The sequence below is a fragment of the Rutidosis leptorrhynchoides genome, chromosome 7 (genome assembly GCF_046630445.1).
Source record: "Rutidosis leptorrhynchoides isolate AG116_Rl617_1_P2 chromosome 7, CSIRO_AGI_Rlap_v1, whole genome shotgun sequence".
In the NCBI taxonomy this organism is placed as follows: Eukaryota; Viridiplantae; Streptophyta; class Magnoliopsida; order Asterales; family Asteraceae; genus Rutidosis; species Rutidosis leptorrhynchoides.
In genome coordinates this window covers 121,932,042-121,958,032 of record NC_092339.1, presented here as the reverse complement: position 1 = coordinate 121,958,032, position 25,991 = coordinate 121,932,042, and the positions used below count along the sequence as shown (strand labels likewise).

The 25,991-nt window shown below is 35.0% G+C and overlaps 4 protein-coding genes across 4 annotated transcripts in view; 3 read left to right on the top strand and 1 right to left on the bottom strand.

The window, feature by feature from the left end:
- The first annotated feature begins 1,440 nt into the window (after window positions 1-1,440).
- Window positions 1,441-8,594, top strand: LOC139857609 (uncharacterized). Its single transcript, XM_071846425.1, has 6 exons — window positions 1,441-1,749; window positions 2,298-2,362; window positions 4,360-5,141; window positions 5,288-5,423; window positions 6,791-7,203; window positions 7,489-8,594. Exons 1-6 carry the CDS (start codon window positions 1,458-1,460, stop codon window positions 7,598-7,600), a joined length of 1,800 nt encoding a protein of 599 aa, XP_071702526.1. The 5' UTR covers window positions 1,441-1,457; the 3' UTR covers window positions 7,601-8,594.
- A 5,722-nt stretch (window positions 8,595-14,316) lies between these two features.
- LOC139859568 (UDP-glycosyltransferase 91A1-like) lies at window positions 14,317-15,703 on the top strand. The gene is given in 2 exon segments (XM_071848353.1): window positions 14,317-14,759; window positions 14,761-15,703. Coding segments are annotated over 2 exon segments (1,386 nt in total).
- Window positions 15,704-18,190: 2,487 nt separating this feature from the next.
- Window positions 18,191-22,371, top strand: LOC139859567 (UDP-glycosyltransferase 91A1-like). Its single transcript, XM_071848352.1, is given in 4 exon segments — window positions 18,191-18,267; window positions 18,269-18,836; window positions 18,838-18,925; window positions 21,734-22,371. Coding segments are annotated over 4 exon segments (1,371 nt in total).
- Window positions 22,372-24,043: 1,672 nt separating this feature from the next.
- Window positions 24,044-25,991, bottom strand: part of LOC139856917 (1-deoxy-D-xylulose-5-phosphate synthase 2, chloroplastic-like) — a 37,612-nt gene continuing 35,664 nt past the window's right edge. The window contains exons 9-10 of the mRNA XM_071845630.1: window positions 24,322-24,606; window positions 24,044-24,199 (exon numbers count right to left, since the gene is read on the bottom strand). Of these exons, the coding sequence (XP_071701731.1) occupies window positions 24,044-24,199; window positions 24,322-24,606 (441 nt within the window). The remainder of the gene's footprint in view (window positions 24,200-24,321; window positions 24,607-25,991) is intronic.

The following is a 25,991-nucleotide window of genomic DNA, read 5'->3' as shown; positions in this document are numbered from 1 at the left end:
GGTTCGAATCGAGAGTTTACTTTGATGGTTGGATCTTCCATTTGTCGTGTTCAGGTCATTCGAGTGAGGTTGAGGATTATTGTCATGTAATGTCAATTCTCGAGTTAATTATCGTGTTTAGGCCAATTCCTAGGATCGTTATTGTCGTGTTTAATAGTCGTGGTTATCGTGTTATTGTTCGTGTGATGGTTTTAGGATGGTCGTTATCGAGTTAGTTTTTCATGTTTAATAGTCGTGGTTATTGTACCTTCTAGCATCTTGCTAGTTTTTTTCTATTAATATTACAATTATGATTGGCTTTTGAAAAAAAAAAAAATATATTAGCAATATCTAAGAATACTTATCAATTTTGAAGTTGCGTGTTAAAATGTTATGTAGTAAATTATTATTTATAAATATAAATATTCATGAAATTCGTGATACTTTGGCTAAAAAAAATAAAAATAAATCATGTAAAAAATAATAGTGATAGCCACAAGCCCACAACTGGCCACAACCCTTGTTAGACCACTCGTAACAGTGCTGGCCAACGCCGTTGTAGCCTAGCTGGAGGACCAAAAACGCCGGACAAACGCCGTAACGGCGCCGTGGTGGGCGGCGTTGCGGCGGCGTTGGGGACGATGCAACGGAGAGGGAAACGGGAGTGGTGGACAGGTGGATGATTGTGGTTGGGCTAGGAAACTAGCCGTTGGCCAACGAAAAAAAAAAAAATTTAATATATTTATTTTATCTATATATATACAATAACGATACTCACACGTATAATTGGAAGGAAAGAATACCAATAACGATACTCACGCGTATCGACCCAATAACTAAGTGTGTCGCAGGGTGTGTAACTCTTCATGTCGTCGGAAAACTTACCTCCGTGATGAACTTTGATGTGTACATTCAATGGACTCATTTTGAAATTTGAGAGGAATTTGAGATGAATTTGAGAGAGTAAATATGATAAGTGTGTGTTTTAAGTTGAGGTAAATGAGTGTTTATATAGAGAAAAATTGAAAAAAAAAGAAAAAAAAAGGCTAGTTTCTAGCCGTTGCAATTCAATTTTTTTTTTTAAATTTAATTTTATTACATTAAATAATAATAATAAGTTAAAAAAATAAAATAAAACAGAAAAATACAAAAATAAATGCCACATTAACATTCCACTACCACAACACCAACCCACAACACCAACTTTCACCAACACCACTACTCCACCCTCTCTCACAAGACATCCTAATCATCAAATAACTCACAACACCACCCACAACGTAGCACCCAATTACAAATGGTCTTATGAGCTAAACACGAACAAATGCACCCAAATGGTCTTATGAGCTAAACACGAACAAATGCACCTGTGTCCAAAACTACACCGAGTCAACCACCATCACTCTCAAAAAGTCAGAATTCTTGACTACACATTTTAGCCCTAATTTTTCAACACTCAAATAAACACACCGTCATCCATGGCGTTACTGGGCGACGACGGTCGAGGTTACGAGCTCGCGCGGAAGCTTGAATCGCAAGGTATTTGGCGATCATGGCTCGGTGATGATTCACTCTACTCAAATTTCGTTCCGTTTTTATCATCACCTTCTGCTTGGGAATCATTTATGAGAGCTGATGAGTCCAAATCTAGGGCACAAATTCAACTTCAAATTCGTGCACGTGCTCTTTTATTTGATAAAGCTTGTGTATCACTTTTACCCCGCCCTAATCGTACTTCTACATCTTCCAATTCGATGTTCAATCCTAATTGTAAGCATTTTAGATTGTGCTCAGTTTCATGTTTTGATTTGAATTGAAGCAATTGTTGTTAAATTTGGTCGTGGAATTGCTTAATTGTCAAGTAATTAACAAAATATTATGCTGTTTTTATAATCGGATTGCATTTCATGATGTATACGGATTGAGTCAACAGCTAGCGTCCATTTATTTATTGGCGACTTGACTGACTCTTAGAGCCTAAATTAAATTTCAGGCAGGATTTAAAACTCACGGATATTTGATTTTACCATTTTGGCGGTGTCTCAATTTTATTTTAGTTTTCTTTTAAAAAAATTCCTACTTATTCGCCTTCGCCGGAGGTCTCCGTCGAACAGTCGAACCGAGAGGGATGATTTCCTCTACTTTTGAGTGTTTTTAATCTGGGTGGATAAATGACTTGTCTTTATTCTCGGATAGGGAAAGGATTGTCTACATCGCACCTCCCCTTATGTTGGGTTTTGTTGTTGTTGGTGTTGCATTTCATGATGTAAATATTTGTGCAGTTCTAATCGTTTGTTGTGCTGCTGTTGTTGGTTTAGATTTGCAGTTGCATGGGGATGATATTTATTACACTCTGGAGAATCCTACAGCCCCGTCTTCCAAGGTTTGTTCGGTTCACATTTCTAAAAATTATTGTTAGATATAGATATTGGAATGCGTTTTGTACTTGTTTATGTTAGGTGTTTAAATGGGTAGATTTTATTATGTATGGTAACTTTAGGGAAACTGTATCATTAGGTTCAGTACATGGTATGTTTGGTTAATTGCTTGGATAAGGCTTATTGATGACATGGTAACTTTATTGTGAAGAATGGCAGTTGATGGACCTCATGGGTCACAACTGTCTATTCAACAGCCTTGATTGTCGCACAAAGTGCTTTTGCTAGAAAATATGTAGCAGAGGTTTTGGCGTAGGAAGATGAGTCCATCTCTTGTTTCAGTTTTGTCTCTATGTAACAGGTTTAAGCTAAACTTGTGAAGTGGCGGTGATGAGATGTGATTGATGTCGGGCCAAACATGAGTAACAAAAAAGTGTGTTTAGATATGAACTGAACTTAGGTGTTGTGATAAAAAAGAATGAAACAGTAAATATAGATATACAGTTGACATTCGAGAGGTCGACAAGCTCTCCTAGGCTTACTTTTGAGAACAGTAACTAATTATTAGGACTTCGCCACCAAGTAACAAACCCGTTGTAATAAATATAATACTGTTAATACTGTTTGCTAATATAAATCTGTGGTCATATCACTACTCTCACCAAGACCGTTCAATGTTGCACCCTTGAGGACAACGTGCTTCTCGTGGGTGGGAGTAGTGATAAAAGGGGTAGAAGGCTTTCCCTATTCGGGCACCCGGGCGAATAATCCGACCCCATACTCTGATGTCCGCACTTAAGAATACTCCCTGACTGTTTCAAACCCATCCCTGGCCACCACTAAATATTCGTCCTAGTCAGGATTCGAACTTGAATAAGGGGTCTGGTCTCGGGCGGACCTGAAACTAACCCACTTTTGTGCAGTCCATTATTCACATGATCCATTGCAGCCCCGTTTTAATTCCTTCCTTCGCTGTATTCATCTATTGTAGCTTTAGTTGAACACCTTTTGAATGGGATTGTGCTCGTTCTCTTGTATTTTTGTGTCTAGATATTGGATTCATGCTTGGAATTGCTGATGAAACAGTGAGAACTTTAGACGTTTCTGTGCAATACAAACCCCTTAGTGTGCTTAAACAGCCAAGATTTTTCAGTTGCATACTTGCATCTGTTTGACTATGCTTGTTACATTCTCAAACACGTCTATGAAATCTGTTGTCAATAGGTCAGACCACAAGTTACAGACAGTTGTTTTTTTCCTTTTCCGAACAGTAACATTGGTGGAAACAGTACTTCCGCAGTGGATATTAACTACGATAAACAAGGTCCAGGGGTTGAATAGTAACTGATTTGGAGTAATAGGTGAGTCAACATTGATATCCATTCATTTTAAATTTCAGTAGTCTTAAGTTGCTCGATAGACATGTCTTAGTTTATCATTGGAGTGAACACGTAGTAATTAGTCTGTAATATAAAAGAGTCTAGTATGGTTGGGGCCCTAAGATCGTTGTAAGAGGTTTCAGGTTCAAATATTGTGGTGGACAGCGATTGTTTGGAAACGGTCATGGATTAATCTAGTTAGGAAGCGTGTACTAGAGTAAATTACTCGCCCTACTGTGTAACCCGAACACAGATCCCTCATCACTTTCACTTATTTACAAAAAAGTCGAGTCCTGTATTTTCGTCATATACGATCATTAACAAAATTGGAGTTTTTGACCTAATTGGTATCAACCGACAGTTGCTCTCTGTTCGTGAAGTGTGAGGTTGTACAAGTTGTGAGAAACAAGATGTTTTTGTATATTCACTGTCAGTTTTCCACTGTTAGCTTTAGCTTGCATATCACAAATAATAGGTCATTGGTTAATGTAAAAAATCCAAGCATGTTGGCCACTACTTCGACATTTTTATATAGTGATTAATTTTAATTGTATATCACTAATCTTAATTTTTTCATCTAGTACTCGACTACTTTACCTGGGATAACCATATTTTCTTTACAGGTTCAATCAAAAGCAAGTTTTGGTGTTGGGTCTAGGTATGGTGCTCACGAAGATGATACTCTGTCTCAGAGAATTCCAGAATCATGGTATACTCAATTCTTTGAGAAATATAGAGCCGTAAAACCATACAGGTTACCTTCAGGGCATCGAGAATCTGAAAAACGTACACCTGAACAGATGTCTAATTATCTTAGAATTGTTGAAAAGCATAAAAGAAGCCGTTCAGTTTTTATGGAAGAGCAAAATCTAGGTTCAAACAACCCCATGTTTGAGCACGGGGCTCGAGTATCTTCTAACTTAGATGTTGACGAAAATTTATTTTTCCCCGAAACAATGTTTGCAGCAAATTCAGTTCCTGATAGTGCTTTACCTCTTTCATATAAAATCGAAAATGTGCAGATTGTGAAATGCAATGGAGTTCTAGATAACCTACCACCGATAATGACGAAAAGCCCGATTATGTTGGAGAGACTTGGTATTAGGCCCGACTACCTTAGTATGGAACAAGGTAATCATGATCGTCGAAGAAATGGATCTTTAGGCATGAAAAACAACTTAGGTTCAGAGCAAGCAGCCGAGATGTCACGAAAAGTGGTTTCGCGTTTGCTACTTGATGTTGGTTTCGATAGTGCAACTGATGGACCGTTGGATATATATGGTCAGTTATTTGGGAATCATATATCTAAATTAGGTCGTATCTTGAAAATTTTATCTGATAGTTACAAGAAAGAGTATTCAGCAATTGAACTTCTGAAAATGTTTCTCCAAACAATTGGACATGGGTACTTCACCTTTTGATTCATTTACTTGAAATCGTCTAATTTATTATTCTTAACATACGCGACCACATAATTATTGATCGTATTCTGACTTTTTTTGTTTCTTTTTTTAATATTTGGTCATCTGACACGTTCTTGGTTTGGTTTAGTAATCTTGCGGGTTTTGCTGAGGTTGTAAAAGATAGTACCAAGAACCATGTACAGCCAACTCAGCTGCAACAAGTTCAGGCAATGCAGTCACAAATGCAATTGCAAAATCAAACTGGTGTTAGACAACCCCATCAGGTTAGTTGTATGCCACTTCAATCAGAATTTCAAAAACTAGCATCATTTAGTAAACCTGTATTTCAAGCATCATGCTTGCAGTTTAGTTTTCTTTGTCATCACAAGTGTTGCAGAAAGTTCAGAATTACTCGGCGAGTACTCAGTCTTTGCAACTCGGGGAGTACTCGTTCAAACTAGAAAAATCGGTCAAATCGGTAAGTCAAACTAGGTCAACATCCGAGTACTCCTCGGGAGGTACTCCCTAAAAAGTCCCAACCGAGTATTCATCGAGTACTGATTTTTGAAACCTTGGTCATGACTTGTTTCTTAGTGTCATAACCTCATGCAGTAAACCTAGCTCAAATTTTTGTTGCCTTGTCAATTACAGATGAATGGTCTGTTGAGTTGTCAGCTTTTTTGCTCTGATTTTGTAGAATGAGTCGAAGCTGGTAATGATTTCAGGATTTTGGGCTTGTTTGTGTCATGTTATCATATCTTATGGGCCTGAATGGGTTAAATAAAAATCTTCAGACTAACATTAAACAGATTGTACCAATTTTTTGATGCATCCAAAACATTTGTGAGCTTAGTACTTCACCCAGTCATACATGTCTTGCACTTACGTTCATGGCCGACACGTGCCTAAATGATATTTAATGGTGTGACTTGAAATCTACCTGGTGGACACAAATATAAGGGTTCAATACAGAATGGGGGAAGTCGTTGAATAAGTAGTAAGTAGTCCTCTATTTGGGTATAATTTATTTTAAACATTCATTGATTTTATGCATCGATTTCCCAAATATACCTTCTTCATCGTTGTCACTTGGAAGTGATAATTGATTTTATATATACCATTATATGTTCGAATTGATTTGATTTCTTATTTCTTATTGTATATCGTTTAGGCAAACTTACTATCCAGATAAAAATACGATACCACTTATTAGTTATAGCAACACTGATAATGTTTCTTACAACTTTCTTACATGCTGTCTTTTGAAAGAAGTGGAAACGGAAATGTTTAATAACATTGGCCTCGTGATTTGTTTGGTATATTTGTTTAATGTACAGACTATATTTGTTTACTGCAACTGTCTTGTGACATGATATTTTTTCTTAATAAATAATAATATATTTATAACTTGATATAATATGTTTTGCTATTTATGAAAGAAAATAGCAGCGTGTGCCAACACTAGTCCTTTGACTTCTATTCATAACTGGTCCATTTCGAGTCGCCCAACCCCTTTTCATCCTCTTGTATGGACCGAGTTGATCTTGGTTCTGAGGCATCTGTATCTAACTGTTTTATATTTTGATTGCTCTTATTATGGTCAAACGATACAATAAATGGCATAACCGTTATCCTTTTTTGCTTGCTATAGTTCCAAAGGCAATTGCACAACCAGATGATAAACCCTCTCCAGCAGCAGCAGCAACAGCAGCTGCAGCAGCAACAGATGCTTAACCCTTTACAGCAGCAGCAACAATGGGACAGAATGAGAAGGCGTCAACCTGCTACACCTCGTGGTGTCATGAATATGGGTGGTAACATGAATATGGACAATAATGATAGTCAAAGTCAAAGATCCATGGTTGAAGTCAAACTCGAAAACCCACCTGAATTTCCTATGGACAACAATACTGGCTTTTCAACAATTAATTATAGAACTCCCCAGATGCAGTTCCGACAGCAGCAATTTGCTGCACTCTCTGCTTACCAATCTCAATCCAACAATCAGTTTCGACCAATGGCTTCAGCCCAAATTCCCCAACTCCAGCCCCAAGCCCATTCTCCGTAAGTATCACTTCTATCTTAAGACTTAAATATAGAGGTGTCAAATTGGCCGAGTCAGGTGGGTTGAGTGACAATTCAACACGTCCAATTTTTGTTACGGAATGTTTTTGTGTTACAATTACCGTTTCAGCTATTTTTGACCAGTTTGACTCATTCCATTAGATTTTTATTTAGCTACTTTACCTGTTAGAGAATAAAAGGGTCCAGATGGCCCATGTATAAATAAATGGGCCAACATTGTCACCCCTAATATATGAAACTGAATCCTCTTTCGGTTGAATGCAGGAATATGGGTTTGGTTAGAGCTCCGCCCGTGAAGGTTGAAGCCTTTCAGGAATTGATGGGTGGGGATTCTTCAATGAAGCCGGACGAACCTAAAATGACTTCCCCTAATTAAAACCAAATGAAGTTATGTAGGTAATTGCGGTTACTTTATCTGTTCCACCAAAAGAGTTGACTTTGACTTTTGTGAGTTCAAACAAAATTGTTTTTAATTTTCAAATGGATTTGATGCAACCACTAATTTATAAAATATCGTGTCTGTCTCAAAATTAAGTAAAATTTCAGTGTTAAGTTGTACAGAAGAATAATCTCTCATTTATTTTAAAATTGGGAAGTATATTTATTTATTAGATAAATTTTAAACATCTAAATTTTTTATGTTCACGGTCAGTAAAATTTCAACATCAATAATGTCAGATTTAAAGTAGTTTATATTTTTATAATGTAACGTTTAATACGCCTGCATCACTTCTGAGTGTAAGATCTTGAAAATAAAAATGACCGAATTTGAATGTTAGTTAATTTGAAAAGGTGATAGTGTTGGCTCTCAAAAGATCAAATGAAATCTCTTTGTGGGAACAGATAGGGTACTTGCTTAGTCAGTTTAGTAGGTTTCTTTTGGTGTTTCTATGTCAAATATTAGATGATTAATGAACCACAGACTTGATAATGGATGCTAGAATATTGTGTGTTGCCGCCAGATATAAAGCAAATATGATTACTTGTGTAGTTATGTTTAATGGATAATTTTAGTTAATCGGAATTCACATGGTCCAACTTCATGTTAAACGTTCATAGTTAATATTCCTGCAGATAGCGAAAACGAATATTAAAATGAAGGTAAATCAATGTTGTTATAAGCGCCACAATTAGTTTATTCAAATTGGGTAACAATTTACAGGTTTGGTTGAAGTATTCACATCACAACTATTTCAAGAGAAAATGAATTAGCTCATTCAGATACTTGTCTTGAATCTCCCTGTCACTAAACAAATATATCATCTCTCTAGCTTTATCTATATATGCTTTTCCTTCTTTCACTATCACAAGACTCGCCGACTCAACAACTCAACTGATTCGGGCTCAAATAACCCATCACCTCCTATGAACGATATTGAACAAGAGTGGCAATGGTTTAACAAGAGTGGCAATGGTTTAGAGTTGAAGGCCATCCGTAATCAAAGGGCGTTCATGAACAAGTGTTGGAACATTCCGGTCGCCTTAAACGAAATACAAGTTACGAGTTATGATTGGATTGCGAAAAGATTCAAGGCAAAAACTTTAGATTGGCATCGATGGCTTCATTCTCCACAAGAATTTGTAAATGTGTAAATGTATAAAGTGCTAATCTAAATAGGTTACTATCTTAGCACCCTATGTGATTAGTATATCTTCGAGTAATAGTTAATTCGTGTTCCTGAGAAGCTACTGCTCGGTTTGTTTGTATGCCCTCAGTCGTGTATCTCTTTTGGTTATTAATAATACTGCCTTTCAAAAAAAAAAAGAGTTTGAAGGCCATCCACCACCGATGTATTAACCAAGGCTAGCAATTAGTTTCGCAGAAAGGAAAAAAAAAAAAGAAAAAAAAAAAGAACCCTTTGTCAATTTTAAATTGTAAAAATGACCAAACTACTCTCAACTTTTTGTGTTTTTTCTAATAATTAACAATTAACAAATAAAATTAAAATAATCAGAAAAAATCATCTTTATCACTAGTAGAAGTTTAGAATTACGATTCTTGTTTTTTCCAACGAAAGATAAAGGTATTTTAATCAATTCAGGTGCTACAACTTAATATTTCAAAGTTACAAGATTTTATGTGTTCAAATTATTCGGGAAAGCAGGTATTTTTAATTATGATGTAAGCGGCCTATTTAAAAGAGGCCGTAACCGTTACCCAACCTTCCCTTCCCATTCCAAGATTTGAATATGCAACCTTTCCTAAAAGTTCATGACCTCAACTAATATTTATTTTACTCAATTTAGCATGTCTTTTTGACCCGAACGCCCCACAACGCTTCTAATGAACGTTCCGGGGTGGTTGTTGCTGCCAGACATTCGTGATTCCACGACTGAACAATCAAACTCTCATTTACCGTGCCACATTCCTCACAACTTTTACCTAATGTTTTTTCTACTGAACAATCAAACTCTCATTTACCGTGCCACATTCCTAACTTTTACCACTATGTTTTTTTCCCTTACTGTTAAAATACAATGCAAATTTAGAATAATATGGAATTAGTAAATGTATATGGGTAAAATATCTAGATATTAATATGTATAAGAAAATATCTAGATATTAGAATATGAGAGAAAAATCTAGAAATTGAAATGTAAAAGAAAAATCTAGATATTTGTAGGTTGTAGAAATATCTAGATATTTATATATCCATGGAAATATTTAGGTTCTAGAATGTTCCATGGAGTAGTATAAATATGAGAGGAGATTTCATTTGTGTTGTGTGAAGTTGTGAGAGTGAAATAAGAAGTGAAAGGTGTGAGTAAGTGAAGTGTGAAGTAGAGAAGAAGTAAGAAGTGAAGAAGAGTTAGAAGTAGAAGTTGTGAAAAGAGTGAGTTGAGAAGTAGAGAAGAAGTAAGAAGTGAGAAGAGTGTGAGTAGAGAAAGAAAAGCTTGTAAGTAAGTAATATTGTAATTGTATTTTGTATTAATAAAAGTGTTCTTTGTTAAGTTTCTCGGTTAAGCCTTAGTTTGTGTTTAAGTTCTTAGTGCACTTGTGTTGTTCTTATTATATGGTCGGCTCTGCCGCCTAAGTGATACATGGTCGGTTATACCGCCTAAATGATATATGGTCGACACTGTCGCCTAAATACTATTGTGCACTAAGGATTCATAAAATTAAAGGCTAACCAACGTCAAAGTGTTGGTCTAGTGAGTGAGTATAACCTAGTTTCTCTATAGTGGGTGTGTTGGGCTCGTCGAAGCTTCCAACACTTGCAACTTCGACACATTAGCCACGACGCCCAAACATACCGTTACAATCGATGTTATAGAAACTGTTTCTATTAATATCATTTCTTTTGCAAACTCATTTTTCTTCTGCATGCACACTTATTACACTGTACCGTAAACTTTATCCAAAGAATAATATCCCAAGAAAAACCTTTAGAGCCATCTGTTAGTTGGAATCGGAGATCATTGAGTTATTTATGGGCTATCTGTTTATGTTGAAAAACAGAGACAAGAGACGTCATAATTAACCTCTAATTACATCATTTGGAAACAATCTCAAGAGTCAATAGTACAGAGGTAACATCACCTGAAACACGGTTTATATTTTTGTTACTATTTAAATCAACTTTTAATATCTGTAACATGTTTAGTTTGTTTTCAATTCTTTGATAATTAGATAATGTTTATTTATCGAATTAGGTCATGGTATAATGTTAGGTTTTACGTCTAGTCTTAGACGATAGTCTTGCACATTGTAACATCTTTAGTTTGTTTGCAATTCTTAGATAATTAGATAATGTTTATTTATCGAATTAGGTCATGGTAATATGGTATAATGTTAGGTTATACGTCTAGTCTTAGACGATAGTCTTGCACATTTGTATTGCACTAGACGATAATTTCAATATTATGCTTTTCGAAGTCGTTTAGAGGCCTAAAATTTCGAAATAAGCATCGAAACACATATTGCAAAACTATTACAAGTTGCGAAAGCTACGATTTTGTCTGATCTTCGCGTTTTCACTCCAAAGTCATACCAACGAGCAAAACTCATCCTATTCTATTGGCAATTTCAGTTTTAGGCCGTTTTGAGCCGTTTAGAGGGCCTAAAAGTTCGAAAAAAGCATCGAAACACATGTTGCAAAACTATTACAAGTTGTGAAAGCTACGGTTTTATCCTATCTTCATGTTTTTCACTCCGAAACAGACCAACGAGCAAAACTCATCCTATTCCATTGGCAAATTCATTATTACGCCGTTCTGACAAGTATTTGCAGGGGTTGATGACTTTTCTTCAAAACTATCCTTAGTTGTGCTATGTGACCTTTCTTTGTGTTGTAAATATCATTGGCCTTGAGATAAAGTTAATAGTTTTTATTATCAGCTATTCAAACCGTCGATCACCAGCTTGTTAAATTTAGCTAGTATGATGCAATTTCTTCAAATCAATTTCTATCTTTTTTTAACGTCAATTAGGGCCCAAACGCGATATCGAAACCCACTCACTTGATCATTTTCCTTGGTCGACTATTACAGTCCTACCGCCTCTCAGAAGAAAACCCACACGACGAATCCATACGGGTATCGCCTGTGGTAAAACCCCCTTGGGTGAGGTTCGAAGGCAAGACGTCTGCAACGTCCGAGGCCCATGTTTTGGCGGGTAAAAAAAGGTAAATTTTGCAGCGAGTGAGAGTCGAACCCCTGACCTTCCATATGGAAAGTCACGTAACCCATATGGAAGTCGAATCAATTTCTATTTCTCATTGTATATTTGGATAGGCATGATTAGTGGTGTTCAAAACCGGATATTCGGATATCCGAAAATTCGGATAGTGAATTTGGTCATCCGAAATCCGAATCCGAAATTTCAGATTCGGATATCGGATTATCCGTATATCCGAACATTATTAATAATTACAAATTACATTCACTACTTTACTGTACTAGTGCCGATTATGGAGTGATGCTTTAAGAAAAAGGAAATACTCTATTCAAGAAAAGGAACTATCTTCAAGAAAATGGAGATAAAATTGTTGGTGGGGTTCTCTAATACTACCATCCTCGTAAGCATATTCATATTTTTTACTGGATATAAGATATAATATTAAGAAATGGAGATAAAATTGTTGGTGGCTTACGTGTTTGCACCACAAATTAGGGTGTCTTAGATTGTTTAGCAACTTGTAGGAGATGAACATGAGATGCAGATGACGAGGAGATGAGAGATTGAACGGGGCTGTTGATATTTAGATTTAGGGTTTATTAACGTTTAAGCCATCTGACTACTCTTACACCCAAATTATATAAATATAGATATAAAAATAATTTTATTTAATTCGGATATCAGATATCCGAAAATTTTTAAAAGTCCTACCCGAAACCCGAAACCCGAATCCGAAAATTCGGATATCCGAAAATCCGGATATCATTTTTGGATATTTTCGGTTCGGATTTTCGGATGTTTCGAATTGCGGATTCGGATATTATGAACACCCCTAGGCATGATTATTTGTTAACTAAATAACTTTGTGGTTAATACTTGGCGTTGCAGCTTTTACATAATTGTAATGTATGGTGTAAGGTTGTCATGTAAGAGGTGTTTGATTATTCTTTTCTTTTGTGAAGTAGCCTCATTTGCATCATTTATTGGGGCAGTCTCTGAAAGGGTCGAAAACGGTATGGGTAACATGATTAAGGGTCTTTTTACCTTTTTTTCATTAAGTTCTGTATGGATATAGATGGCAGCATGCAGTAATCAGTAATCAGTGAGTGATTAATGTTGTTTACTTTTTATATTGAATGAATAGTCTGAATACTAAAATTGACTATTTTACCTTCGAATTATATTTTCTTTTATGTAATTTATATTTATCCAAGTACTTTATTTTTATTATACAACCGTGTGTATTATAATAATTAACATTAATTAACATAAAAATTATAATACTCCTTACTAATTATCGTTATTTCATATACGTGATCCCAATATATTTTTTTTGGACGTGATCCCAATATGTTACTCCGTATATATATCATCCTTATCCTCTATATCATCGTTTGACAAACATTCCCTTAAGTTGTCTGGAATCTTCTCACCAAAAATAATTAAACATTTTTTTATCATCTCCTCAACAACAAATTACAGTACAAAATTTAATTAGGAGTAGCTTTCGTTTCTCTCCGTTGTTTATATGAAAATCATGACAATTACATATATTAGTTTTTATTTTCTATCAACTATATATGGTAATTGTATTCTTTCTTTCTCTCGCTGTAACTTTTCTAAATTCTTTATTAAAATTAAAAAACCTAATTTATAAATTCTGAAAAAATCAATCATAAAAATACAATCAGTTATGTCACCTGGTTACCTTTACCGAGGATCTATTTGACTTTATCTGCCATTTCGATGTCGCCGGAAGTTATTAGATTCCGGAGATGGCACCGGAAAAATGGTCAATGTGAGTTGGGAAAGGTAGCAATATCGAAGCATCTAGGAGTTTTAAAGTAGAAGCATGAATGTAGAAGGGAATGAAAGGGAAAGGGTAATACTAGGAAAGGGTAGGAAAAAAAGTGCTAGATGGGGACAAGTGTAGTTTTCTAGATTAACAGATAATGCTTTTAGACAGATATTTCATTAATTCATGGTTCAAGTAAACACCACATTGACTGACTGAATAAGTAATTCCATTCACCTCAGCCTATTAATACATTAGTAAACAGGCCCTAAGTCATTTACATCTGAGTAAAATACTTTATTTGATTATTGTTTAGTCTTTTTGTTTAGGTAGTGTACAACGTTCAATCACGACTTGTTGAAAAGGAGAAAACTAATTAAAGAAGTTAATCACTTGGTTGAATGTTGTTTACTTGTTCATGAATTGTAAAATGGCTTCTATCAAAATACTTATGTAACTTTTAGATATCTACTGCTGTAAACTACGGAGTACTAATTTCAATTTCAACCGTATATAAAATGAAGCTGAAACTTATGACTATAAAAATCCAACAGATCATAATTGAACTGTTGACATGCACTGCAGACTGCAAATGTAAATGCAATGACAATATTATATTAATGAATGTATTGCTAGAAAATAAACACTAGAATTCATACATTATAATCCATTTCTCTCAATGACAGAAAATAGCAAGCAGCTTCACATAGCAATGCTTCCATGGCTTGCTTTTGGCCACCTTATTCCGTTTCTCGAACTCGCAAAACATATGGCCACAAGAGGCCATCACATTTCCTTCATTTCAACCCCTCGAAACATCGATCGTCTCCCTCAAATCCCACAATCCTTAGCTCCTTTCATCACTTTCGTCAAAATCAATCTACCAAAACTCGAAAATCTCACAGAAAATGAGGAATCCACAAAAGATTTACCCTTCAATAAGGTTGAGTACCTCAAAATCGCATGCGACCACCTCCAAAGGCCGATAACAGATTTCCTTAAAGCGTCAGCACCCTATTGGATCATTTATGACTTCGTTACGTATTGGTTGGGACCATTAGCTCGAGAACATGGCGTCCTAAGCGCTTATTTTAGCGTTTTTCCGGCTACGATCCTTGGTTTTAGGTTCACCAAAGGTGACAATGAATGGAGATAATAGTAATGAACCTCAAGATTTTACTAAAAAGCCAAAGTGGGTGCCGTTCGAATCTCAAGTTCGAGCTAGTCAATTTCAGCTTAATAGAGCTTATGAGATGATGCATGGCAGCGAAGAAAGGTTGAGTGATACATATAGATTTGGTGCCACCATTGATGGTTGTGATGCGGTGCTTGTGAGAAGTAGTTATGAGTTCGAGCCCGAATGGTTGAATCTAACGAAACAACTTTACGAGAAGCCCGTTATTCCTGTCGGACTTCTACCGGCGGCAGGTACCGACAATAGCACAAATGCATGTTGGTTGGAGACAAAATTGTGGCTGGATAAGCATGACAAAGGTACGGTAGTATATGTTGCATTTGGAACTGAAACCAAACCGAGTCAATATGAGTCAACTCAGTTGGCTTTAGGATTAGAGTTGAGCGGATTGCCCTTTTATTGGGTGTTAATAGATCAACGTGGGTCATCAGATGACGAGGTAATCGAGTTGCCAGATGGATTTGAGGAGCGGACACGAGGACGTGGGGTGGTGTGTAGAGGTTGGGCCCCACAGTTTAAAATACTGAGTCATGACTCGGTGGGTGTGTTGTTGATTCATTCGGGTATGAGTTCAGTTGTGGAAGGACTTCAACTCGGTAAACCACTTGTAATGTTGCCATTTATTGTTGATCAAGGAATAATTGCAAGTTATTTGGTGGAGAAAAGAATGGCATGTATGGTTTATAGGGACGAGGTTGATGGGTCGTTTGAGCCGGAATCAGTTGCTGAGTCACTGAGTCTTGTGATGGTTAAGGAACAAGGGAAAGTATATAGAGATAAAGCCAAAGAGATGATGCCTTTGATCCGTAGCACAGATGTTCAATACAAGTATTTGCAGGAGTTGATGGTTTTTCTTCAAAATTATTCATGAAATACATAGTTGTTCGATCAGTGAAGTTGTAATCCATCCAAAAATAAACTTATAATAGCGTCTGTTATCCGCTGTTTAAAACATTCATCTTGTTAAATTTAGCTTGTTTTGATAGCTACTCTGGTCAATAATAGAGTGGTACTAGAAAATGTGTAATTGAAAGTAAGATCAGTTAGTTAAAGACATCTAAAGTTGTATGTTAAAGTAATGTAAAACAGAACAAATAAAAGACAAAGATTCAAGGAAAATATATAAACTCTTAAAAGGATAAATATTTTGTAATGTAATATTTATTGTGGAGTGGAAGTATGAAATACCATACTAATGGACCACATAATGATCTAGTAGTAGTAGATAAGCAGGAAAAAATTTGTGTCTGAAGAAAGTGGGAACTTACTGATATTCCATGTAAACATCCAGTTGCATCTCTATTGAATATGGCAATCAAGTATTTGGTTCCATCACGTGTGGGAACCCGGTGGAGGTAATTTTCCTGCCTCCGACTCTTTCGAGGTGGGTCTGGTGGGTTTTCAAAAGAAACACAGAGTCGGTGTCAGAGTCGGTGTGTCCCTGCCAAATATACACCTTTTGGACCTAAAAAAGTATTGGGTTCCAGACGTAGTTACACCCGGTAGAGTACATGGAAGAATACTTGTGAATTTACCACTGGTCTACTAAATGGAAGAGAAATGTAGCCCAAGTCTGTGGTTCCAACAAAGCTATGGTCGTCAAAATATGTTGCTACTGCAAGAGAAATAAGGATAGGGCGGTGCACGGCCAACTTACCGATAATCTAATCGAAAATATTTGGAACCTTCCATTGACATTATCGCAAGAGAAATAAAGTGTTTTGATTTTGTGTTGTTTTTTAGCATGTTATGGTCGTTTCAAATTGTGTTAAGGTTTATGGTTTGTTTTTTACTAATGACTACAGCTGATTCAGTCAAGTATTTGGTATGTTAATGTTATATATCTAGATTATGTAGTATTGTGTTTGTTATATATTTACTATAATACATTGTGAATAACACATGACAAAAGCTTTTCATTCAAACACAATTTATATAAACATTGTGCATAACACTTGATATTGAAATACACGTTACAAAACCACCATTTCATTCAACTTCCAAGCACAAATTACAGATATAACAATTCAACGTTTATACATAAAAAAACAAGACGAAAACAGCCCAGCTAACAACCAACAACTTCATCTTTCGAGCTTTACTTTCTTCTTGTTTGGCTTTGGTTTCAATATAATTCTTTGACTTCAATAAACTCGGGATAATAATAAACGAACGATTGCACATTGGTGGATCAAGCCATAAAAAAATCCTGCATTTTGTCTAATTATAATACATTTTGTCAAATTACATTAAAAACTTGTTTTCCAAATTCTTATACATTCTTAAAACAAATTAAATAATAGATGAATGTTACTTGCACGTGCAACCATAAAATTGTTGCCCTCGATTTTGAGATGTCATGAAGTTTGAATTGTAACAGGTAGTCCACACCAACAATTAACCCTTTGCGAATTTTGCTGAACAAAATAGGCGATTTAATTAGAAAAATTAGGGCTTTTACTTTTGAAACGTCAGAGAATAAGGGGAAAGGCGGGGTCTTTAAGACCACTCTCAGCATCACAAACTTCTTCATATAGACGGCCTACATTAACACCACAACAACAACAACAACAATACCCAATCCCACAAAAGTGGGGTATGGGAGAGGTGGGTGTAGACAATCATTCCTCGTACCCTAGATTAGAAGGAAGTCGCTACTCCACCCGCGAGTATAGAACCCGCGCCTAGATAAGGTCGTCCCTCCCTCTACTCTAGATAAGGCCTACATTAACACCACGTTAACATTTATTCAAAAACTGAAAGAAAAAAAAAATTAACACTAATAATTATAGCATACTTCTTTATAAAGATTGGGATCCACTCATTTTATATTATCAATTATCAAATAATGATAATATATAAATATAATATATAATTATTATAATATGTTATTATAATAAAGTTAATTAATATTAATACTTTGTAATAATAAACTTATCCACTCTTATTGACATAGAATCCACTAACAAATCATTAAATAACTCACATGGTCTCATGTGCTTAGTTTTTTTTACTTCTCTACAACGACAATGTGAAAACAATTCTAGAAATAGACGGTAATGACGATCAATTGCCTATAGTGTATTTTTTTATTGCAAAAGACACACTTCCAACGAAGTTAGCGTTAGAAGTAGCCTAAATTTGATTTTGATGTATAAAGCAACAAAAATTAAAAGACTCAAATACTTTCATCTGAGTTGCATGTGATATAAGTTGACGGATCAGATTAAACAGACGTTGGTCGTAGGACTAAGTGCGTAACTTTGTTAAATGTAAATGCAATGACATTATATATATGAATGCTTTGCAAGGAAAAAAAGGAACATTAGAATTCAAGCATTTTAATTCAATTCTATCAATGGCAGAAACTAGCAAGAAGCTTCACATAGCAATGCTTCCATGGCTTGCGTTTGGTCACATTATTCCTTTTCTTGAAAAAAGGCCATCGCATTTCCTTCATTTCAACCCCTCGAAACATCGATCGTCTCCCTCAAATCCCACAATCCTTAGCTCCTTTCATCACTTTCGTCAAATTCAATCTACCAAAACTCAAAAATCTCCCCGAAAACGCGGAATCAACAAAAGATTTACCCTTCAACAAGGTTACGTACCTCAAAATCGCAAGTGACCACCTCCAAAAGCCGATTACAAATTTTTTTAAAGAGTCAGCCCCTGATTGGATAATTTATGATTTTGTTACGTATTGGTTGGGGCCATTAGCTCGGAAACATGGCCTCCTGAGTGCTTACTTCAGTGTTTGTCCGGCTGTGATTCTTTGTTACTTTGGTTCACCAAAGGTGATATTGTATGGAGATGGTAGTAATGAACCCCAAGATTTCACTAAAAAGCCAAAGTGGGTGCCATTCGAATCTCAAGTTCGGCCTAGTCTATTTCAGCTTACTAGAGTTCAAGAGATGATGCTTAGTAGCGATGAAAAGTTGAGTGATACTTATAGATTTGGATCCACCATTGATGGTTGTGATGTGGTGCTTGTGAAAAGTTGTTTGTTTCGAGTTCGAGCCTGAATGGTTTAATCTAATTAAACAACTTTACGAGAAACCCGTTATTCCAGTGGGACTTCTACCGGCAACAGGTACGATAGGGCGGTACCCCAATGCGGGTCCCCGTTAGACCATATATAACCCTGCCTGTGACGTCACAGGCAGATTGTCCACTTTTTGGCTAAAAAGTGCAATCTGCCTCTGACGTGGCAGTGTCACCCTCTGACACCAAAATAACCCTGACGTCCCTCCAGTGTCAAATAGGTCCCACCAGTTTTATTTTTTATTTTTTATTTTATTATGCATACAAATTATATTACATATAATTAAAAAACATATAAAAATTAACCATTACATAAAAAATTAACCATTACATAAAATTTAACCATTACATAAATTATTGAGTTTGATGTGTTAAAAATGATAGGTTTTAATGGGTTTATATAGAAAAGAATATAAATAATTCAAATAAAAAAAACAAAACAAAACAAAACAAAAATCATTTGAATGAAAGTGTTAAAATGAAAGAAAAAATTGAGTTTGATGTGTTAAAAATGATAGGTTTTGATGGTTATATATAAAAGAAAATAAATAATTTAAATAAATAAAAAGAACAAAAAAAAAATATTTGAATGAAAGTGTTAAAATGAGAGAAAATATTGAGTTTGATGGGTTAAAAATGATGGGTTTTGATGTGTTTATATAGAAAAGAATATAAATAATTTAAATAAAAAAAACAAAAACAAAATTAAAATTATTAAAATACGTGGATCAATCAGAAACCCTGACGCATTTTTTTTTCGTGAAAAAGTTGACTGACGCCCCTCCCGCGTCAGCCGTAACGCCCCACTAGGGGCGTCAGGGGGCGTCACCCACTGCCAGCGCGTCTGACAGGACCCCTCTGACGCCGCGATAAAAATGGTCTTAGTGACTTTTAAAGGGTGGACATATCAGGAGGAAGGGGAAACTACACGTAAAAACTTTAATTCATATAACGTTTACTCCGTTATAATTTAACATTAGTTAAAATATTATGTCTTATTTTTATTGTCCTTTAATTTTTTTTTTTCTTCATGTTGGTATGTTTTGTGAGAGTTTTTTTTTTTTTAAAGGCAACAGTCGGGGCATCGAATACTCTCATTTGTCACGCACGCACGCACTTTTGGAAGGAAATCCGAATCGCATTGCAGGAAACCGATCCTTAAACCATCCCGAGGGGCAGGGTAACCGGGTTTGAATCTTGAATGGATCCGAAGAAAACCCGCCGAGGTCAATCTGGAGCTCCATACTTCAGAGAGATTGATTAATAAGAATGAGCCGAACGAGGCTCGAACCCATGACCTAACCCTCGCCCTAACACACAAGGTGTTCAGGATACCGTTGAAGCGAAGCTTCGTTGGTTTGTGAGAGCTTTACCCAATTCAAGTATGTCAACCTTAGATCAGACCCAATTCAAGTATGTCAACCATAGATCAGATTTAATGGCAAATCATGTTGGATAATAGGGTTTGAATGCCCGGATAAACTTTTGAATCGTGTAGTCACTTTCGCGATAAAGTATTTCGACCCTATACATGATTGCCTTAGGGTTACACGAAATCTTTATTCGGGATAAGACAAAGGCACAACTCCAATATAGGCAATTAAAATTGAAAGTCAAGAACATAGTTAATTTGTATATTGTGAATGATCAATTTTCCATCATCTTGAAAATGGGACAAATCACTCTATTTATAGAATATGAAAGGTTATACCTTTTGGCTAAAAGGCACCATGAATGGTCACACCTTTTGGCTAAAAGGTGTCCATGAAAGGTTATAACTTTTAATGAAAAGGTGTCATGAATGGTTACACCATTCCGTGAAAGCTTGCACCATTTCATTAAATTTTCCACCATTTCATAATTAGTTGTGTCTTTTGGCCAAAAAGACACCAACTAACAAACACAGCCTTTCAATTAGATGACTCAAGTTAGCTTAAACAAGCGTGTACTTCACACTCTCCTAACTTGTTATAAAGCTTAACTAGAAATTCATTTGTCTCAAGTAAATCACCTTATCACACAAAATAACCGATGACATTAAAATCACCAACAAATCTATGATCAAAATTCAATGAATCTCGAATTGAGATAATTAAATCAAATAATTTTTTTACCTAGAGAAAATTATAAATTCTAAAAGTATATACGAGTCCTAAGTTAATTTACTTTAATTTACTTGGTAATTGTGGGTTCTAAGTTAATATCCATATGAGGGATTTATTTCCTAAAAGCCAGATTTTTTCCGAGAAGGTTTTACCGACCCGTATTCGGGACTCAGGTCCAACTACATGCTCTCAGGATTGTTTAAAGTTCGGATCCCTGTAATGCGGTTCAGGCTTACTGTCCGAAAGCGCGTGCATCCATGTTAAATGAGAGTATTCGATGCCAACAACTTGCCTTTAAAAAAATTTTACTTTTTACAAAATTATCAATTAGTGGACCCTTGGACCCACTCCTTGTCATATAAATTCGCCACTCACCAAACCTTATGGATTATTGAGCAAAACATTCTAGTATTGAGTTTAAATAACATAAAAGATCCCTGATTTGAAATTTATTATATTTGTATATAAAACTTTAAAAGTAATGACGAGTCTGAAAATGAAGGTTAATGATTATTAGTTTATTATGGAGTAATTATTATAATTTGCAACTAAGTTGTTTTTGGAACATACGAAATTGCTAGATAGTAAAAAAAATGGTGTGGAAGGAGTATAAATGTAATTTCTCCTAGAAGAAATCATTCAGTTAGACTATTTGTTAAGATGATGTGGGTGGATTGATGGTGTGATTTTTTTTTATATTACGTAATGGTGTGGGTTGAAAATCACATTCAACTACCCTCCTGCACCTGCAGGTACTGACAGGAACGCGAATGTATGTTGGTTGGAAACAAAATTGTGGCTGGATAAGCATGAAAAAGGCACAGTAGTTTATATTGCATTTAGAACTGAAACAAAACCGAGTCAATATGAGTTAACTCAGTTGGCTTTAGGGTTAGAGTTGAGTGAATTGCCTTTTTACTGGGTGTTGATAGATCAACTTGGATCATCAGACGATGAGGTAACTAAGTTGCCACATGGATTTGAGGAGCGGACAAGCGGGCGTGGGGTAGTGTGTAGAAGTTGGGCCCCACAGTTCAAGATATTAAGTCATGACTCGTTGGGTGGGTTGTTGATTCATTCTGGTACGAGTTCAGTTGTGGAAGGACTTCAACTCGGTAAACCACTTGTATTGTTGCCATTCATAATTGACCAAGGAATAATGGCAAGTTATTTGGTGGAGAAAAAGATGGCATGTATGGTTAATAGGGACGAGGTTGATGGGTCGTTTGAGCCGGAATCGGTTGCTGAGTCACTCAATCTTGTGATGGTGAAACAAGAAGGGAAAGTATATAGAGATAAAGCCAAAGAGATGATGTCTTTGATTGGAAGCACAAATGTTCAAGACAAATATTTGCAGGAGTTGATGGCTTTTCTTCAAAACTATCAATGAGATATATAGATAGTTTTTCGATCGCTGAAGTTGTAATCCATCTATCCATCCGTTCATGTACGAAAATAAACTTAACAGTCTCTATTATTAGCGGTTAAATGTTCATCTTGTTAAATTTAGCTTGTTTTGATAACTTTGGTATGTATGCATGTTAGATAGGATCCCAAATGGTGTGTTTAGGGAAAACCTTGGAGTCTGTAGCATCATCGACAAGCTAAGGGAAGAACGGCTTCGATGGTTTGGGCATGTGATGAGGCGACCTCGTATTGCCCCGGTAAGGAGAGTCGAGGCACTCACGGTCGATGGCGTAAGGAGAAGGGGTAGACCTACACGTAGGTGGATGGATAGACTTAGGCTCGACATGAGGGAGCTTTCGCTGACTGAGGACATGACTTCTGATAGGGGTGCGTGGAGGGCTAGAATTAGAATAGTCGAGTAGGGTTACGTCCTATTATGTTATTTTTTATTTTTTTAATAGTATTTCTCATTAGGTTTCTTACTTTGCTTTTTTCTGCTTTTTATTACTTTTTTTTTATTATTATTATTACTATATTTATTATTATTATTATCTCTATATTATTATTGTTAGTTTTTATTATTATTATTATTTTTATTATTATTATTTTTATTATTACTATTATTTTTATTATTATTATTATTATTATTATTATTATTAGTATTAGTATTATTATTATTACTATTACTATTAGTATTATTTTTATTATTGTTACTACTACTATAATACTCTTGGTATTACTAGTACTGGTACTATTACGACTACTACTATTACTTTTATTATTATTATTTTTATTATTATTATTATTATTATTATTATTATTATTATTATTATTATTATTATTATTATTATTATTATTATTATTACTATTATTGTATTATGGGTGTGTTAATATTAATTATTAATATTATTTGTGGTATTAATATTATTACTATTGCTTTTAACTATTTTTTACTAACACTAGTACTAGTATTAGTATTTTTATTTTTTAGCCGCTTAGAGCCTAAATTGATTTTTCAGGGAGACTTTTAAACCCATGAAATTTTGATTCTATCATTTTCATGGCGTCTCAATATATATATATATATATATATATATATATATATATATATATATATATATATATATATATATATATATATATATATTTTTTTTTTTTTTTTTTTTACTATTTTTATAAATAAATAAAAAAAGGCCGGAGGTCCACTCGGAAGCAATCTCTTTATCCGCCGAATAAAGAGAGGGATGACTTTCTCTACTTTTCTGGGTGGAGAAATGACTTGTTTTTATTCTCGGATAAGGGAAGGATTGTCTACATCTCACCTCCCCCATACACCACTCAAGTGGTATTGGGTACTGTTGTTGTTGTTGTTGTTGTTGTTGTATCAATTAGTTATGGACATCTAATAACTTGTAGGTAAAATTTATCAAAATTAGGTATGAAAAATTGAAATGAAACAGAACAAATAAAAGACAAAGATTCAAGGAAATTATATGAACTATTAAAAGGATAAATATTTTGTAATGTAATATTTATTGTTACATTTCAACAGGTAGAAGACCTTATATATATGATCAATAAGATGAGAGGAGGTTCTACTTCATTTTAGGACTATATATATATATATATATATATATATATATATATATATATGTCTAGATAATTGACTTGTATTGAAGTGCTTCTTTAGGCTTGCCCAAAAGCGATAAAAGCGTCGAACATATATGTTTTGCAGAAAGACCAGATTCTTCAAGTTGATCTTGTGGTGCTCCATGATCAATATATTTATCCGGAAGTGTCATTGCTCTTAGCTGCAAATTTGAATAATTAGTTTAACTTTTTGCAAGTATTTTTTACTCAGATGTACATGCATAATATAACTGGTTTATTGTTGAAATGAATGTGTTTTTAAAGTTATAGTTAGTTTCATTACCTTGAGTTTTCCGTCTAAAAGGCCATTTAAGCTCATGAAATGAGCAACGTGCGATCCAAATCCACCAACGGAACCTTCCTCTACTGTAAGTATGATTTCATGCTCCGCAGCCAATCTTCTGATTAGTTCTGCATCTAATGGTTTGCAGAAACGGGCATCGGCTACTGTTGCAGACACATTATGGGCTTCAAGTAAGCTAGCTGCACCTAAACATTGCTGAATTATCGAACCATATCCTAGTATTGCAACTCTAGCTCCTTCCATCAGGATCCTTCCCTTACCAATCTGTTCAAATATTCAAACAAATTATTTAACTTCTAGAACTAAATTCACAAAATAATTAATTTTTTCCAAGAAACAAATTCTTAAAACAATTTATTTACATTTTTTGTATATAAGTTAGAATATTTTAATTATACTATACTATATACTAATTCCTATGAGACCTACTATTGTTCGCAGTATAGGTCCGAAATTATTCCCCTTCAGAGGTAAATCGGTAATTCGGGCTTTCTCTTTTTACTTTTTTCCCCTTACTTTATTTACAATTCTTTTCCTTCCTTTTCATCCCATTAAAATTTGTACTAAAAGAAAGATTGGTTTCTTTAACGATTTTTCTCTCTCTCCTGATGGCGATAATGGCGATAATGGCCGTTACGCTTTCTGAACCCTAATTCCATTGAATTCACTTAATTTTCTTCCAATTTTTACCAAATTAATTCTTAGTTTAGATGCTATTACGTATTCTATACACTCGTCTGGTGTTTTTTAATAAGTTTGATCGATGTTTTAGCTATGAGCCCTACAAAACGAACATCAAAACGGAAGTCAAAGTTCCAACTAAATTTGATGATTCGATTTATGTAATTGCTAATAAGAATAAGAATCAAACTAAGACGGTAAATAGTAAGGCTACTGCTAATTCAATTGATTCGGAGGAGGAGCTATCTGATTATAGTACAGAGGGAGGGGCAATTAGGGTTGATATGAAGGTTAATGAGGAGAATGCGAATGTACTGCCTACTGCAACTGATTCAGGAGGAAACATAGCAGGTAAGGCTGTTACAGTTGAGCATTTGAATGTGAATAATGTGGATAGCAATAAGAATACTGATCATGTGAATAATATACATGTTGATAATACTGTGCCAATTGTTAACAATGATAATACTGATGATAATACTACTGGCAAGGTGAAAATCTCTTATACATCTGTTGTTAATAATGAGACTATGAAAGTGGATAGGAAGTTGAATTTTATTCCACCTTTAGTTGATAAGGATGGAAATGATGTTGGAGATATGGAGAACTTTAAATAATTAGAGGGAAGATTCGAGGAAACTCACACGAAATTTCCACGAAGTTGTTAGGAAACTCACATGTAGCTTCCACGAAGTTGTTAGGAAACTCACATGTAGCTTCCACGAAGCTGTGAGGAAATTCACATGTAGCTTCCACGAAGCTGTCAGGAAACTCACATGAAGCTTCAAGGAATTGTTTTTAGCTTACTCCTTAAACCATTCTATAAATAGACCCTCTTGTAACTCATTGTAAACACACCACAAATATTTAGTAAATACATTCTCTAGTTGGTCCGTGGACTAAAGCAATCACAACGATTGCATATAACTATGTTATCTCTTGTGTCCATTTACATTTCTTGCATTTAT

Coding starts and splice junctions, on each gene's coding strand:
- LOC139857609 (XM_071846425.1), top strand. CDS start 1,458: ATGGCGTTACTGGGCGACGACGGTCGAGGTTACGAGCTCGCGCGGAAG. Junction 2,363..4,359: donor CTACAGCCCCGTCTTCCAAG/GTTTGTTCGGTT, acceptor TTTTCTTTACAG/GTTCAATCAAAAGCAAGTTT. Junction 5,424..6,790: donor GTGTTAGACAACCCCATCAG/GTTAGTTGTATG, acceptor TGCTTGCTATAG/TTCCAAAGGCAATTGCACAA.